At 35.3% G+C, this 16,301-nt stretch overlaps 3 protein-coding genes across 3 annotated transcripts; all 3 read left to right on the top strand.

The window, feature by feature from the left end:
- The first annotated feature begins 131 nt into the window (after window positions 1-131).
- Window positions 132-1,928, top strand: LOC131016957 (transcription initiation factor TFIID subunit 4b-like). The gene is made up of 5 exons (XM_057945799.1): window positions 132-147; window positions 265-405; window positions 492-557; window positions 634-892; window positions 1,461-1,928. Exons 2-5 carry the CDS (start codon window positions 328-330, stop codon window positions 1,625-1,627), a joined length of 570 nt encoding a protein of 189 aa, XP_057801782.1. The 5' UTR covers window positions 132-147; window positions 265-327; the 3' UTR covers window positions 1,628-1,928.
- Window positions 1,929-4,566: 2,638 nt separating this feature from the next.
- On the top strand, window positions 4,567-5,745 carry LOC131018141 (F-box/kelch-repeat protein At3g23880-like). Its single transcript, XM_057946860.1, has 2 exons — window positions 4,567-4,581; window positions 4,918-5,745. Exons 1-2 carry the CDS (start codon window positions 4,567-4,569, stop codon window positions 5,743-5,745), a joined length of 843 nt encoding a protein of 280 aa, XP_057802843.1.
- Window positions 5,746-11,543: 5,798 nt separating this feature from the next.
- LOC131016902 (F-box/kelch-repeat protein At3g23880-like) lies at window positions 11,544-14,934 on the top strand. Its single transcript, XM_057945703.1, has 3 exons — window positions 11,544-11,717; window positions 11,797-12,965; window positions 14,696-14,934. Exon 2 carries the CDS (start codon window positions 11,797-11,799, stop codon window positions 12,937-12,939), a length of 1,143 nt encoding a protein of 380 aa, XP_057801686.1. The 5' UTR covers window positions 11,544-11,717; the 3' UTR covers window positions 12,940-12,965; window positions 14,696-14,934.
- The last annotated feature ends 1,367 nt before the right edge of the window (window positions 14,935-16,301 follow it).

Genomic DNA, 16,301 nt, shown 5'->3' with positions numbered 1-16,301 from the left:
ATTTTTTTGTTTTTTGCAAAAAACCCACAAATGAAAAAAAAATGACCAAAATACCCTGGGCACTATTTTTTGAATAGTACTATTCCTCCCAATAGTAAGAAAGTTCTCTCTCATTAAGATTGTTAAATAATCAGACTTTCAAAACAGGTACTTTCCATGCTTCACTTTATATGACATGCCTTTTTTGTCCCTTATTATATGTCTGGAGCGAAGTATGCATCTTCATAAAATATTTATCTGCCTGATTTCTTGTCAAATTTGCAGCGAGTGGATGTGGAAAAGCCAAGGCACAAGACCATTATCACTTCCGATGTTCGACAACAGATTATGGCCATAAATTCCAAAGCTCGTGAAGATTGGGAGAAAAAGCAGGCTGAAACTGAAAAGTCCCAGAAGGTGAGTGAAGTAAACATCAAGTCTTACCATTTTCAGTTTATGTGATCTCTGCAGAGTTGGTGTGAACTTTGTATCTTGATTTTGTTAATTTGCAGTCTGAAAGCAGTACAGGAGCTGATGCTGATAAGGAGAAGGATGAAAATCGTGGAAAATTAGTGAAGGTATTGATACTGAAATTCCTCTAGTGCTGCATATGATGTGTAATAGCATTAATTGAAGCCCTATCTTGTTTTTCAGGTTAACAAAGAGGAAGATGATAAAATGCGTGCGACAGCTGCAAATGTTGCTGTTCGAGCTGCTACTGGAGTGGGTGATATTACATCAAGATGGCAATTAATGATCGAGGCCAACCAGAAACAGGGAGGAACTGACATATCATCCGGTCCTCAGACTAACAAAGACGTGGGACGAAAGCCTTTAGCAACCTCTACAAGAAACACAAGGGAAAATCAAGAATCCGAAAAGCGGGATTCTTCTGTTGCTCTTACAACTCCTGGTAAGTTGGTAATAAGTAGTTAAAGTAACTCCTTACAGCTCGCTGGTACATTGGTACTTAGAATCTTAAAGTAGGGATGATTTGTGATTTATGAGCCTCCACTAGAAAATCTAGAGGAACTAGCATTTGAAAAAAAAAAAAAAAAACTTGGTTTCCTTAGCATTTTTGGCTATGTGCTTATTTTGACTCTTTCTTATGTTCATACATAGAAATTTGACTCTTTCTACCATTAGGTTGTCAAAAAGTAAGGTTCCCGTACCGCGTAAGGCACAAAAATAGTGCTTACACTTCCCATAGCATCCAGGAAACATATTGTGCATAAACAATATTGATATTTTCCCGAACTTGGTGTGATACTGCGTTTTCTCTACTGAAGCAGCCGTAAAGAAAGTTACTTTTTGTTACTGTAATGTTTGAATTTCTTGTTTCTAATTTTTCATTATTGAGTGCATATTTGTTTCTCTTATTGTCAGCTTCCATGAAAATTGGATGTATTAGATACCTCAGGCTGATTTTTCTACATAACTAGTCTTGTTGGAGATTTGCTGAGTTTGTATAGTGCATGCAGCATCGATCAGAAAAGTGGGACGAAATCAAGTTGTTGTACCACGGCTGGCTCGGAGCATTTCAGTGAAGGATGTGATTGCATTATTAGAAAGAGAGCCTCAAATGTCGAAATCCACACTGCTCTACCGCTTATATCACAAGGTTAGCGCCGATGCTGTCAGCGAATAATCCAACAGACACGAGCACGGGCACGTTTGGTTGGCAAGACGTGATTTTTGGGAGTTTCACTTGCATAGAGCAATGCTGATGCTTCTTCCTCCCATACATCACCAGTTCTTGTAGATCTCGTTTCTCATCAATTTCTGTCTCAGTCCTTATAGCTTAGAAAGAATAAACGATTTGGATGCTTCGATTTGTTTTTGGGTCTTTCAGCCATAAATTATGCTCACATGTACTTTATGTAGTTGTTTAACCATTGTTTGGTTGAATATATTTAATATAAAGAGCAAATATCACTTAAAATTTCAAACTATTTTCACTTTATAAAATATCCTGAATTATCAAAAATGTCCTACGCAATTTTGGTTCCAAATGCTGATAGTGGCTTATTGGATATTCAAATGTCATTGTGTATTTACATGTATATCTGTTTGTTTTTTTTTTTTTTTTTTTTTTTGAGAAGACGAGGATACTTTGTTGATCACAAATACATGGTAAATGAAGATGACCCACCACAAACTTTGGAGGTTCATCCCAAACATGAAGTGAAGTTATATCTCGCGTCGCTTTCGCTAAATCTTGAGCGATAGCATTGTGAACTCTCTTAACATGACTAATCTTCATTCCCGGAAGAGAAAGCAAGATGGCACGACAATGGTGAGCAAGAAGTCCCATCTCTGAAATACTTCTTTCTTTCGAACAAATAGCAGCTCGTGCAATTTGGCTATCTTTCTCCAACCAGCCCTGCAAAAAACCGAGCTCCTTCAACCACAAAAGCGCTTCTTTTATACCAATTAACTCTCCCTTTTGTACTCTGCAACAACCATGAAACTTGATAGATTTACCTCTGAGAAAAGTGCCGTCATGACTACGAATGACGATGCCAACTCCCATTGCATTATCCTCAGCAAAGAATGCAGTGTCGACGCTACACTTAATCATGCCCTCCGGGATAGTATGCCATGCTAAGCAGATCGCAGCTGGAGACTGAGGCTGCCGCTGAGTGACAGGTTTTTCCCGAGCCAACAACCACTCCAGCTTGCTACTTTTCGCCAACTCCACGAAACGGATCAGAGAAGGAAAGACATTCTTCCAAACCACATTATTACGATCTCTCCAAATTTGCCACAAGACCATGCTAATCTGCGCCCGAAGCTCACCATTAGACAACCCCGCAATGCTAAAAAGAGCTTGATGGAAAAACTCGTTGTTATGAATAATAGGCTCAATAATCAACTGGCAATGAAAGAAAGAGTGCCAAAGATTTTCATAACCACCCTTACAAGTAGGGCATTCTCCACCAACCGCAACCCCTCTAGACAACAAATTAGCCTTGGTTGGAAGATAATCGCGAGCCGCACGCCATAAGAAGTGCTTAACTTTCGGAGGAACTTGAGAATTCCAGAGCTTCTTCCCGTCACCCGACACAGCATGAGTGCCATCGAGAGTTAAAGAGCTCGCAAGTTTGTAAGCCGATTTAACAGAGTATCGGCCATTATCGGTAAAATGCCATATCAACTTTTCGCCTCCCGAATTCGAAAGAGGATGGAGTCCAAGAATGTCCCTCGCATCGACATCCCCAACAAGGAGCTTCACAAAATCAGAATCCCAAGAATAAGACCCAGGATAAAAAAGATCTCACCCGCATATCGATCATATCCAGAGCAGCAATTCTGAAATTCTCTTTAAGTCGAAGCCGAGGATCATTGAATACATGCACTTGAGACCCATCACCAATCCGCCATCGAACACCTCTTTTAAATAAATCTTGGGCCAAACAAATGCTCCTCCAAGAGAAACTTGGGCTATGACCCACCGAGCGTTAAGGAAATCCGAATTCGGGAAGTATTTCGCTTTCAAAACCCTGCACACAAGAGCATCCGGCTCATCAATGAGTCTCCAACCAGTTTTGCCGAGCATCGCAATATTTAGGAGTTGTAAACTTGTAAAACCCAAACCTCTAAGTGCTTTATCCACACATAACCTCTCCCATTTCATCCACTTTATACCTCTTCCTGTGCCAGCCTTATTCCCCCACCAAAAAGAGTTCAACATTTTCTCGATATCATCAGTCACTACAAAAAAATCGGTAATTACCGACGACAAAATATCGTCGGTAACAAAAGACGGCCGCCGGTAAATAGTGTTACCGGCGGCGATGCCGGCGGCAAGCTGCCGTCGCTAATTGACTCGTCGGTAACGACAATACCGGCGGCGACCGGCCGCCGTCGGCAATTAACGGCGGCTTCGCCGCCGGAATTTGCGCCGTTAAACGGCGGAGCAATGCTGGAGAATTAGCGGCAGCAACCACCGCCGCTAATTACCGAGGGCATTAATGCCACCGGAGTCCGGCGGAGCCATGCCGGAAAATTAGCGACTGCGTTTGCCGCCGCTAATTGGCGGCAGCACAACGCCGTCGGTAATAAGCCACCGCCGTCCGGTGGCGCTTCGCCGGAGGGGGCCGGGAAATTACCGAGGGCAAAACGCCGTCGGTAATTACCGACGGCTTTTAGCCCTCGGTAATTTTTTTAATTTAATTTTTTTTATTTTATTTATTTATTTATTTATATATATATTTTATTGTATATCCACAATTTATTTCCGTATTTATACGGTATTGCATACTTTAGACGAACTTCCCAGTCGGTGACCCGACTTCCCAGTGGGTCACCCATCTTGCTTGTGCTCTGTGTCAAGCACGCTTAACTTTGAAATTCTTTTCGAGTGGTCACCAGTCCAGAACACTCGTATTATTGATATATCTACATCTATTAAGAGAGAGACTTAACCGCACTGCCGCTTCTCCATAGTGATGCCGTTGAATGCCACCACACCCATACCATCATCTTCCTTGATTTTCTAAGGTAACCACCAGCTAATAGTTGATTTGCTATTCTTCGATTCTTCGTTATTTTGATTTCATTATTGTCGTGGAAACTTTAACATAGATGAATGAGAAGAAAGTTCAACAATTTCTTTCAAGAAGTGCTAGAATAGGCGGGAGAAGAAGAAGAAGAATAAGAAGAAGACGAAGAAGAGGAAGAAGAGGACGAAGAAGAAGAAGAAATCAGCAATCTCTCCATCTCCCGGAAGCAATCATCGAAGAAGTACTGTCAAGATTGCCAGTGCAATCACTGTTGAGATTGAGGTGCGTTTCGAAATCATGGGCCTCTTTAATAGGCAGCAAACGCTTCATCCAAGCCCATCATCAAAATTCATTAAAAAACCCATCTTTCCCCCATCAAAGGCTCATTACAGAGACGACTAAGTGTGATAGGCTTGAGGAATGTTCTTTGCAGTCGTTGCTGAGTGAACCACCTATCAGTCGATATTCACTAGAGATTACTATCAGTCCATATTCACTAGAGATTACTACATTGCTGCCACTTCAAATTTGGGGATTCTGTAATGGGCTGTTCTGCGTTCTCAGCGAACGGCCAGAAAGAGTTTACTTGTGGAACCCATCGACTCGGACCTCCAAGAAACTGCCAGAAATTTCTAGTCCCGGCTATGTTCGTAGTTACGGATTCGGTTGGGTTGAATCGAGTGATGAGTACAAGGTGTTTGTGCTTTTGGTTCATTATGATTATTATCGAGGGATTGATAACTGGGTTGGTAAAGTTTATAGTTCAAAGACAAAATCATGGAAAACAACCGGTTATTTACCTGTAAGTTGGGAAAGAGGCGTGTTTGCAGGTGGGAAGCTTTACTGGATGAGTAGTGTATATCAAGATATTAATTTCTTGGACTTGAAAAGTGAGGTGTTTGGAAGGATTGAGCTTCCCTTTGATCACGAGTTTTGCAGGAAATGGTACTGGTTTGTGGATGTGCTTGGTGGCTTACTTTGTGTGCTATGTCATATTGAACTTAATAGCAATGCCGTTCGAGTTTGGGTTATGAAGGAAGAAGCTTGGAAGAGAGTGGCGACGTTTGCTCATCTTGTTGAGCTTCTTCAACCATCACCATTGCTGGTGGATCATAAGGGAGAGATTTTGGTCAATTGTGGATCCATCTTGTTAGCTTACAATCGTCAGGATAATGTGTTCCGCGAGCATGAGGTTTACCATTGCGGTACTGTACATGTCTACGTTGATGTTGAAAGTTTAGTCTCGCCTGAAGATTTATGAAAGATGGAAACAAAATCTTAGGATACGATGATGAGTGATTAGAATCATACCATGCTATTTATTGACAATTATGTTTCAGTTATATAAAGTTTGATTTGATTTTACATAAATGGCTGCGTTTTGTTTTTAAGTGATTGGAGAAATCTCAATCATACATCTTATCAATCATACAAAGTAAACGCACTTTAATTGAATATAGTCAATCTCTAATTAGGATATAGCCTATCTAACAGTTCTGAAACATATAAAGTTATTTGTTCAAACGGCATTAGTAAGATGATTTATACAGTTTTTTCCTATTTCTCAAACTGCAAAACGACATCATTGATCGATGTGATTTTTGACTAAAGAAATTGATCCAAGAATGAAAGATGTGTGTAGGATGGCAATAATACCCGTGGGTTCGGGTACCCGCCCCTAATGGGTCGGGTATGGGGGTGAAATTTCGGGGGCGGGTATGAAACTTGTACTCGGGTCGGGTTCGGGGGTATAGGTACCCGCCCCGAACCCACCCCGATTATACTTTTATATGTTTCATATAATTTTTATTTGAAGATATATTTGAGTTTTAATTGTGAAATTTATGATTTATTTGTGATGTTGAATAATATTATTATTTGACATTTCCCTAACCGGTAATCGAACCGGTTAATGGACCGGTTTCCTATTAATTTTATATTTCTGAATTTGTTCGAATTAACCGGTTTAATTGAGGCAGATTATGTAATTTAAAAAAATCGATTTTTTTGAATGTGAGCAATAAGATTTGAACTCTTGACCTTTGGAAGAAAGGATGAGGGCTTATCTACTCCACCAACTTATAACTTATAATTATTTAGAACAAAAAAAAAGTTTTATAGAGACTTGTAATTTTATATTAAACAAAAAAAGAACACCTCTAATAAATGAATTCCCAACCTAGGCAACAATTAACGACAATTAAAGTAAACAAACTAACACATATTACAACAAAAATCCACAATAATAAGTCAATTATTTTCAATCCATAAAAAAGTTTAATGAAATTAGTCTAAACTCCACCAACAAACATAATCTAAAACATAAAGTAACACAAGTGGACCTTGTCCCTGAAGATTTCCGAGCTCTTTTTGCCTTTGGTTCTTCAACTTCTTCACGTGAGTCTTCTTCTAGTTCACGTACTTCAACCTCTTCAAACATATCATCGTCTTCAATTCCAAGCCTATTACTAACTTGTTGTGTGATAGATTGTGATCCATATTCAACTCTCTCCATCTAATAAAAAAATCAAGGAGGTAGTGATTTTGATGTAGAGGTGCAGCAGAAGATTCTAAATACAAACATATGTTATGAAAGAGTAATCTGTATACTCCCTACTGTTTCTACTTCAACTCATGATATACCAAGCCATGAATCTTAATTAATTACATAAGGCATATGATGCAATAATTTTTCTACGTCTCAAGAGTGATCATTAACTATATAGCCACAATAGAAAATTGGGACACACATATTTGCATTTCACATCCAAAAAACTTTATTTGGTCTAGATTTATTTTCACCCCCGGCCGGCTGTTTTTGTAAGACATAAATTCCCTTATTCAAACCATTATAAACTATAAACAAGAATATATAGATTGAATCAAATTAGAAATATTTGCAAATAAAATTGTTAAAGTCACGTATATTGAGCCAAGTTATAGTGCTACTAAGATGTGATTATACGTACTACTACATGAAAAGCATCAACAAGTAATTTCTAAGATATCACTTGCACAACATCACAAAAAATAAATGCTTAAATAAAAATAGAGTGCTCATATCATGGGAGAATCAACATAAACAACCCCATATGTTCTGCCGGAGAAATTAATGAAAACTCATCTCCAATCCCATAAACAATCATTCTATATTTCCATACAAAATATACTAATTGCATCAAAGAAATAACCATAGAGATCAATAAAGATTCAGAAAAAAAAGATACAAAGGTAAATTATATGGAACTGGAAAAAAAAAACTTACCTTCAGGCTGCCGGAGTCGACGGCGTGCGGGAGGTGCGTGCTGGTGCTGGTGGGAGGCGGCTGGTGCGTGCTGGTGCTGTGTTTGTGTAATTGTGATTTTTAAGTATTTTTTAAATTATAATATTAAAATACAAATTACTCTCTCCGTCCACTAATTCAATGTCTACTTTCTTTTTTGGTCCGTCCACCAACTCAAGGCCTATCTATTTTTAGTAAGTTTTTATTTATATTTTAATTGGTGGGTCCCAATAATCAATACACTTTTTCTCCACTCAACTAATAAATAATACATTTTGTGGGTCTCTTTCTCCATTCAATCAATAAACAATACATTTTGTGGGTCCCTTTCTCCACTCAACTAATAAAAATACATTTTTTTTAAAACCCGTGTTTTTTCATGTAGGCCTTGAATTAGTGGACGGAGGGAGTAATTAATTAATTTAATTCTTAAACCGGTTAATTGGTTTAACCGGTTAACGAAAAATACACTAACTGGTAACCAAACCGAACCGGTAAAATCTAATTTTCGGTTAACCGATAATCGGTTTTTTCAGTTCGATTACGATTTTAACCGGATAACCGGAACCGATTTACCAGCCCTACCCTTAATGTACACAACTTCCCCTCAATCAAAGCAACGAGCAGCGGAACATAATGTCATCATAAGAACAAACCAAAGTTAGGGAGTTCATCGAAAACAATAGCACCAAGCAACAACGAGCTAAGCTAAAGAGAACTAACCAACGACAACGACACTAACAAAAGCAAAAGATCTAAGCGAAAAGATCTAACTATCAACACACTTCTCTCCCTTGTCAAAATAAATGCTGAAGGGGTTCAAGAGCAGCTTGACGCTTAATGCGACTAGCCATGGTGGCTGTAACAAACTCCAACTGGCGCTCCAATTCATTCGCCATACGCGAAGATTAAACATTGATGAGCGATCAACATCTAATGGCTTAGTGTGACCAAGTCTTTGGTGCCAGGTCTTGCTTAGGTTGATTTGCACTTTGAGACATGTATTCTTATACTACAAGAAAACACGCGTTTAGCGACCGAAATTTTCGGTCGTTAATTTTGCGGCCTTAACGACCGATTTACGACCGTTTCACGACCGAATTTATTTTTTATTTTTTTAACGACCGAAAATTCGGTCGCTAATTATTTTTTTTCTATTTTAATATTTTATTTTTCTTAACGACCGAATTTTCGGTCGTACAAATTATTTTTTAATATTTTAATTACTTTTTTAATTTTAACGACCGAAAATTCGGTCGTTAATATATTTTTTTTTTTTTAAATTAAATTTTGTTAACGAACAAATTACTAGGTCGTTAATATTATTTTTTTAATTTTTTTAATTTTTTTTGTTTTTTTTTATTTTTTTAATTTTTTTAAATATTTTTTTAATATTTTTTAAATAAAAAAATATTTTTTTAATTATTTTTTTTAAAGACCGAATTTTTCGGTCGTTAAAATTATTTTTATTTATTTATTTATTTATTTATTTATTTTTTATTTATTTTAATTTTTTTATTTATTTATTTTATTTATTAACGACCGAATAATCGGTCGTTAATATTATTTTTTCAATTTTTAAAATTTTTAAATTTCGTTTTTATTTTTATTTTTTGATTATATATATTTATTTTTATTTTTATTTTTTGATTATATATATAAATATTTAATTATTTTTTATTAATTTCTATTTAATTATTATTTTCAAATAATAGAGAATATTTTTAAAATGATTGTTATTTTCATAATATTATTCTAAAAAAATAGATAATATTGATTATTAATAAAAATGTGATATTATTTGCAAATAATAATAAATTATTAGATTTATTATAATAAATTATTAGATTCATTATTTTAAAAATATTAATAATTTTATTATTTTAAAATAATAAAATTATTTTTAAAATATTAATTTTATTAATATTGATTATTTGATTTAATATTGATTTTATTGTATATTTGATTGTTATTTTTCATACTCATATTTTCTTTTCTTTTTTTTAATTACGATAATATTAATTTTTTATTATTTTAAATTCGATTCGTATATTTACCGTCAATGTTTCGCCGGCACCACAAATCTTAGTTATTATCTCGACATATTATAAGGTTACGAATGATTAATGATATTTTATATTGAATTAGAGCTTAAATGAATTAATAGGTACTATATATATTAATAATACGAGTGTTCTGTACTGGTGACTACTCGAAAGGAATTTCAAGGTTAAGCGTGCTTGACTTAGAGCACAAGTAAGATGGGTGACCTACTGGGAAGTTCGTCAAATGGTATGCAATTAAGGTCAAAATATATTAGAAATACACTAAAAATACTTGTGGGATACAAAGATATATATATACTTGTGTGACAGTCTGAATATGCGTAGGAACTTCCTATTTCCAGTCATATGCTTTGAACACCCAAGGCCTGGGTTCAAGTCCACCATCGTGCGGTCTATAATAAATTTCTTTATTTACTTATGTAATTTATATAAAAAAAAAAAATATTTGTTTTAACTATATATTCACACTACTAGTCTACGAAACAACAAAAGAAATCTCCATCTTCTAAGAGAAACCCTATATGAATATATAGTCAACCTCTAATTAACACTACAACTCTATTTTTAAGTCCATGCAACATTTGTTTTATGTTTAGGGCTGCTTTGCTATGCATGATAAGTGTGAGATAGATACCTATATTACCCTAATATATTGTTTGCTTCAAAAATCAAAGCCTTTTATAAATTAACAATGGTCCATTATTTACTATCCATATCTTTTAGATTATGTACGTATCACACCTGAATATTGATGCACGTAACAATATTACGAATATTGAGAGTGTATCCATCATAAATTTTCATATACTATTTGAGATTTAGGGGGTGTATTCGTTCAGGAATTCTGTAGATTTTTAAAATCTCTAGATTTTAAAAATCTACAGATTACACAGATTTTTCATGTATATATTTTGGAATTCTAAACAGGAAACTGCACAGATTTTGGACGGATTTTAACAAGAATTTGACGTGATTTTTACGGATTTGAAACCAAAAATCCCAGCGCTCGTTGGCTTTAAGTGAGCGCTGGACCCCGCGCCCATTGATCGCTGGGTGCCAGCGACCGCTGGCTTCATAAGATTTAATATCCAGCGAGGTTAGACTGCTCGCTGAAGTCGGAAACAAGAATTGTTTATAAACATATTCGTTTACATAAAAAAGAATTTTGGCAACGATAAATAAGACACAATCAATTAAAGCATAATTTCTCAACTCTAGAATGATCATCACAACTTCTAATAAATCTAAAAACTAAAACCATTTTACTGCCAAATGTCTCAAATTCACAACGAATGTCGCAGACTTATTAAATGAGCAACATGTTTTCAATATAAAACTGAGAATATTCCAAGTCAAAGTGATACAAATACTCATCAAAATTATCAAGTACAAAAGGTGATGCATTTGTGTCTGTGTACTTGACAACAATTTCCAATTTACGAAAACGAACAGGTCGTATTGCAATAAATTATTGGTAAATTAGATTAGGAAATTAATTTAGGGGCCTTGACATCTCGTAGTGGACTTTAATTAGCAGAATTAGGGATCAAACCATAAATACTTCCATATTTTAAAAATTTGCATAAATCTATTAAAATCCTGAACGAATACACCCCCTTAATATGTACTAGTCTTTTATTAAATTTATTACTATTTTAAAACATAAAGTATAGTATCAATAATGTTATGGGGCGAAAGAGTCGTGGGAACTTCACCGCAGTTTATCAATTTTAGGGTTTATTTTGGTTCCATGCCTTTGAATCTCATGCGTAACCCTTTCTTTAAGAGAGAGACTTAACCGCACTGCCGCTTCTCCCTAGTGACGCCGTCCATCGCCATCCAACGCCACCACACCCATACCATCATCTTCCTTGATTTGCTAAGGTAACCACCAGCTAATAGTTGATTTGCTATTCTTCTTCGTTATTTTGATTTCATTATTGTCATGGAAACTTTAACATAGATGAATGAGAAGAAAGTTCAGCAATTTCTTTCAAGAAGTGCTAGAATAGGCGGGAGAAGAAGAAGAAGAGGACAAAGAAGAAGAAATCAGCAATCTTTCCATCTTCCAGAACAAATCATCGAAGAAATACTGTCGAGAATTGCGGTGAAATCACTGTTGAGATTAAGGTGCGTTTCGAAATCATGGGGCTCTTTAATTGGCAGTGAAAGATTCATAAAAAAACACCACCAAAATTCGTTGAACAACCCTTCTTTCCCCCAACAAAGGGTTATTATACAGAAGAATATGGTTGAATGGCCTATGCAATGTTCTCTGTTGTCGATTTTGAGTGGACCAACAAATACTATCCCTTTATCTCCTTTAACTGTTCCAACGAATACTACTGTGCCGGGATGTCAAATTGTGGGGAGCTGTAATGGGCTGCTCTGCATTGTCAATGATCAAAATATAATATTTCAGTTGTGGAACCCATCCACTAGAATCTCCAAGAAACTGCCAGAAATTTCTAATCCCAACTCTGATGTTTGCAATTTTGGGTTTGGTTGGGTTGAATCGACTAATGAGTATAAGGTGTTTGTGCTTGTGGTTGATTATTATGATAACTCCAAGGTTGGTAAAGTTTATAGTTCAAAGACAAAATCGTGGAAAACAATTGAGCTCTCCTATGATTTAGTTTACTGTTCGCTAGGAGGGGTGTTTGCAGGTGGGAAGCTTTACTGGATGAACGAACGTGATAAAGTTATTATTTTCTGGGACTTGAAGAGTGAGGTGTTTGGAAGGATTGAGCTTCCCTTTGATCAAGAGGTGTATGAAAAGATTGGTTTGCTTGGTGGTTTCCTTTGTGTGCTATGTTTTAATGATCAAATCAAAAGCTTTCGAGTTTGGGTTATGAAGGAGTCTTGGGAGAAAGTGGTGACTCTTTCTCATCTTCTTGAGCTTCTTCAACCACCATTGGTGAAAGGTCTATATGGAGACATTTTGGTAAATTGTGGATCCACTATGGTGGTTTATAATTGTCGAGATAATGTGTTCCGCCGCCTCAAGTATCGTTCCTGTTGTCAGCGGGTTACTGGGTTCTGCATCCACAAGTATCGTCTACATTGTGTCTATGTTGAAAGTTTACTCTCGCCAGAAGATTTATGAAACAACGTCGTACGTAGAACATTATTGTGAGTGGTTTCATACCTTTTCTTGATGATATGTGGTTTATTTCTTAAGAATTGAAGCTTTTATATATATATATATATATAGGGTTAGGTTCAATGAAAAAGGCTTAAATGTAAGAAAGAAGAGAGAAGTAATCTCATCCGTTGATCTTATCTAATCTAACGGACATGATTTATTCACGCCATGTTCAACGGATTTTTTCGTTGAACATTCGTTAATATATACAATATTTTTGGGGGTTCTAGGTTTCGACCCCCCATATGTTCAACGAAAAAATCTGTTGAACATGGCGTGAATAAATTATGTCCGTTAGATTAGATAAGATCAACGGATGAGATTACTTCTCTCTTCTTTCTTACATTTAGGCCTTCTTCATTGAACCTTGGCCTATATATATATATGTATTTTGAGATCTTCTAGATCTTCGTATTTATGTATAATGTTAAACACAAATAATCCAAACATGAGGAAATTAAATTTCCTTATCAGCCATAGTTGTGGAAAGTCATGACATACTATCACGTGAGAATACATAAACCACATGAGGTTATAGAAGTCACATTATCAACTCGAAATATAATTTTCAATTTGATCATGTTGTCGCTGTTTTAAAGTTCAGAAAGTATGAGTTTATGGATTTCAATGTATCGTACATGAAGGATTGAATATATTTGTGTTAAGGTTATATATGTAAGAATGTGACAGGGATACACCATATATAGATAGCGATGTCAATCGGGTCAACCCACTCGGTTTCGGGCCAACCCATTCGATTTTGGGTTATTTTCAGTTCGGGCTAGTCGGTTTTTTTATTTCTCGGGCTAAATTTTTTCAACCCTAATAGCCCTAACCCACTCGGTTTCGGGCTAGCCCATTCGGGCCCGCAAGTTTACGATTTTTTTATATGTTTAATTTTTTATTATAGATAATCATACTATTGTAATAAAAATATGTCGTGTTTTTTAAATCAAGACATTTCGTCTTATTTTAGATACAAAAAATAGTGTTAGTTTGACTTAAATTTACATAATGTCTAACTTTAACTTCGTTTTCGATAAAAATTGTATATAGATTTAACATAAATGACTATCTTTATTTGACTTTTATATCATAGATGCTTGTTATTAACCGTTGAAAAAAATCAAAACATATTCTACAGGCATCAAAATGTTATTATGGAATTAAAAAGTAAAATATTAAAGTTTAAAAATCAATTATTAAGAAATTGTTCGGTTAATCGGGCCATTCGGGCTAAATTTTTTTCGGGCTAAAAATTTTCAGCCCTAATCCTCTTTTTTTATCGGTCTATTCGGGTCGACCCATCGGTTTCAGGTTTTTTTGACATCCCTAGAAATCAAATCTAACTTTGAAGATCTTCTCCGCAATTTATATTTTTTTTAGTAGACCAATTACAGTTTTTGATAGGTTATAATATAATACAATTTGAACAGGTGGTATTATGTGTTAAATATCATTTTACTAACATTTATGGATACCATCCACTATATATAAAATTAATGATGCTACCTTTTCTCTCCCTTGATTACAAAAAACATAGTAGGCGGAACAATATCCTTTTTTTTCTTTTAATTTTAGCTCTATTTTATCTTTCTTGTGAAAGTGTATAAAGAACCTTAGACTCTTGTATTTTATAATATATATGTAGTGAAATTTGTGCATGAAAACGAAAGAATTTTGAATTATAATATAAACTGGCTTTTTGATATTGCAGGGATGCTATAACTGGTAGCTCCAACTATGAAGATTCGTACGTCAAAGTTCCTAAGGTCTTAAATAAGAAGTAATTTAGTTGATTTACATTATGCGACTTTTCTCTCAATTTATAATTTCTGTTGGATATTTTGTCTTCTTGTGAGCTCTAGCCTATTTTCTTTTAATTCCTAATTTAGTATTTTTTTCTCTTCTTGTGTTTGTACTGCATGAAAACTATTTCGCCTCCCCAAATTCGACCGTGCGTTTAGCTCTTCTTCTTCTTCTTCTTCTTTTTTTTTTCCCCTACTGTTTCATTATGTTGTGATATCCCATCGTCATAGTGAAAGAGGCATTCAAGTTCGATTTTAGGTTATGAATGAAAGAGGCGTTCATGTCTTACATAAGTGTTTGGCTGATCAGGTTTATTCTTGGCAGCAAACGCTTCATCAAAAGCCAGCATCAAATTAAATTCAATAGAAAACCCATATTAATGTTCACTTTCTATTTTCTATTTTCACTATTTCACTATTTTTCTATTATATAAAATAAGTTTTTATTGAAAGAGAAAAAAGAAAATCTAAGAAACCCTTGAGAGCACCAGAGAGCAAAATAAGGGCCGAGCCTCATCAAAATTACCTTATGGAAAGCCCGTTAGGAAAAAACCCAACGGGAAAAAGAGTACCCGTTTTCCACAACAAATCCAAGAACAAGATAAGAAAACGAGCAATCTGACCGCACCGACACGAGCGCCGGACTAACCATTGCCCTGGCCGAGAAGTCATGAAAAATGGTAGATATCGCAGAACCACACCATGGAGCTCCGGCTTGACCATCACCCCAAAATGCAGCTCCGCAATATCCTCCCAGAAACGAAACATGGAAAGCGCCTACCACTCGGAATTATACCAGGAAGAACCACCAGAGAAACGGCAACCAAGTAAACCTTAACACAAATATATTCACTGCTTTGCTATATAATACAAATGTAAAATAAGTATGTACTATGTACGATACATTGAAATCCATAAACTCATACTTTTTAAACTTTAAAACAGCGACAACGTGACCAAATTGAAAATTATATTTCGAGTTGATAATGTGACTTCTATAACCTCATGTGGTTTATGTATTCTCATGTGATAGTATATCACGTTCTCTTTGCCGCTTTGGTACCACTGGTACCCCATGGGGAGTTTTATCTTATTTTTCCTTTTCTGATAATAAAAAAAAAGTATATCATGACTTTCCACAACTATAGCTTATAAGGAAATTTAATTTCCTCGTGTTTGGATTATTTGTGTTTAACATTATACATAAATACGAAGATCTACAAGATCTCAAAAAAGGTATGAACACTACAAAAAATATCGCAATTAACGACGGAATTTTCCGTCGCTAAAATACTATTTTCCGTCGTTAATTATAATTATCAACGGATTAACGACGGATCCGTTCCGAAAGTAATTCTTTCTTGGCTAACTCAATTAATGACGGAAATTCCCGTCGTTAAATTTAACGACGGATTAATGACTGAAATTTCCGTTGTTAATTCGACGATTTTTTTAATTTTTTTTAAAATTTTATTTATTTTTAATTATTTTTTACTATTTATTATTATTTTAGTT

This window comes from Salvia miltiorrhiza, chromosome 3, assembly GCF_028751815.1.
Source record: "Salvia miltiorrhiza cultivar Shanhuang (shh) chromosome 3, IMPLAD_Smil_shh, whole genome shotgun sequence".
Taxonomy (NCBI): Eukaryota; Viridiplantae; Streptophyta; class Magnoliopsida; order Lamiales; family Lamiaceae; genus Salvia; species Salvia miltiorrhiza.
This window is presented reverse-complemented; position numbering and strand designations above follow the sequence as displayed.

What these genes read in the sequence shown, in the direction of transcription:
- LOC131016957 (XM_057945799.1), top strand. Translation starts at nt 328, where the DNA reads ATGGCCATAAATTCCAAAGCTCGTGAAGATTGGGAGAAAAAGCAGGCT. An exon ending in ATCGTGGAAAATTAGTGAAG is followed by an intron (nt 558 to 633) that starts GTATTGATACTG and finishes CTTGTTTTTCAG; the next exon opens with GTTAACAAAGAGGAAGATGA. An exon ending in TGTTGCTCTTACAACTCCTG is followed by an intron (nt 893 to 1,460) that starts GTAAGTTGGTAA and finishes TAGTGCATGCAG; the next exon opens with CATCGATCAGAAAAGTGGGA.
- LOC131016902 (XM_057945703.1), top strand. Translation starts at nt 11,797, where the DNA reads ATGAATGAGAAGAAAGTTCAGCAATTTCTTTCAAGAAGTGCTAGAATA.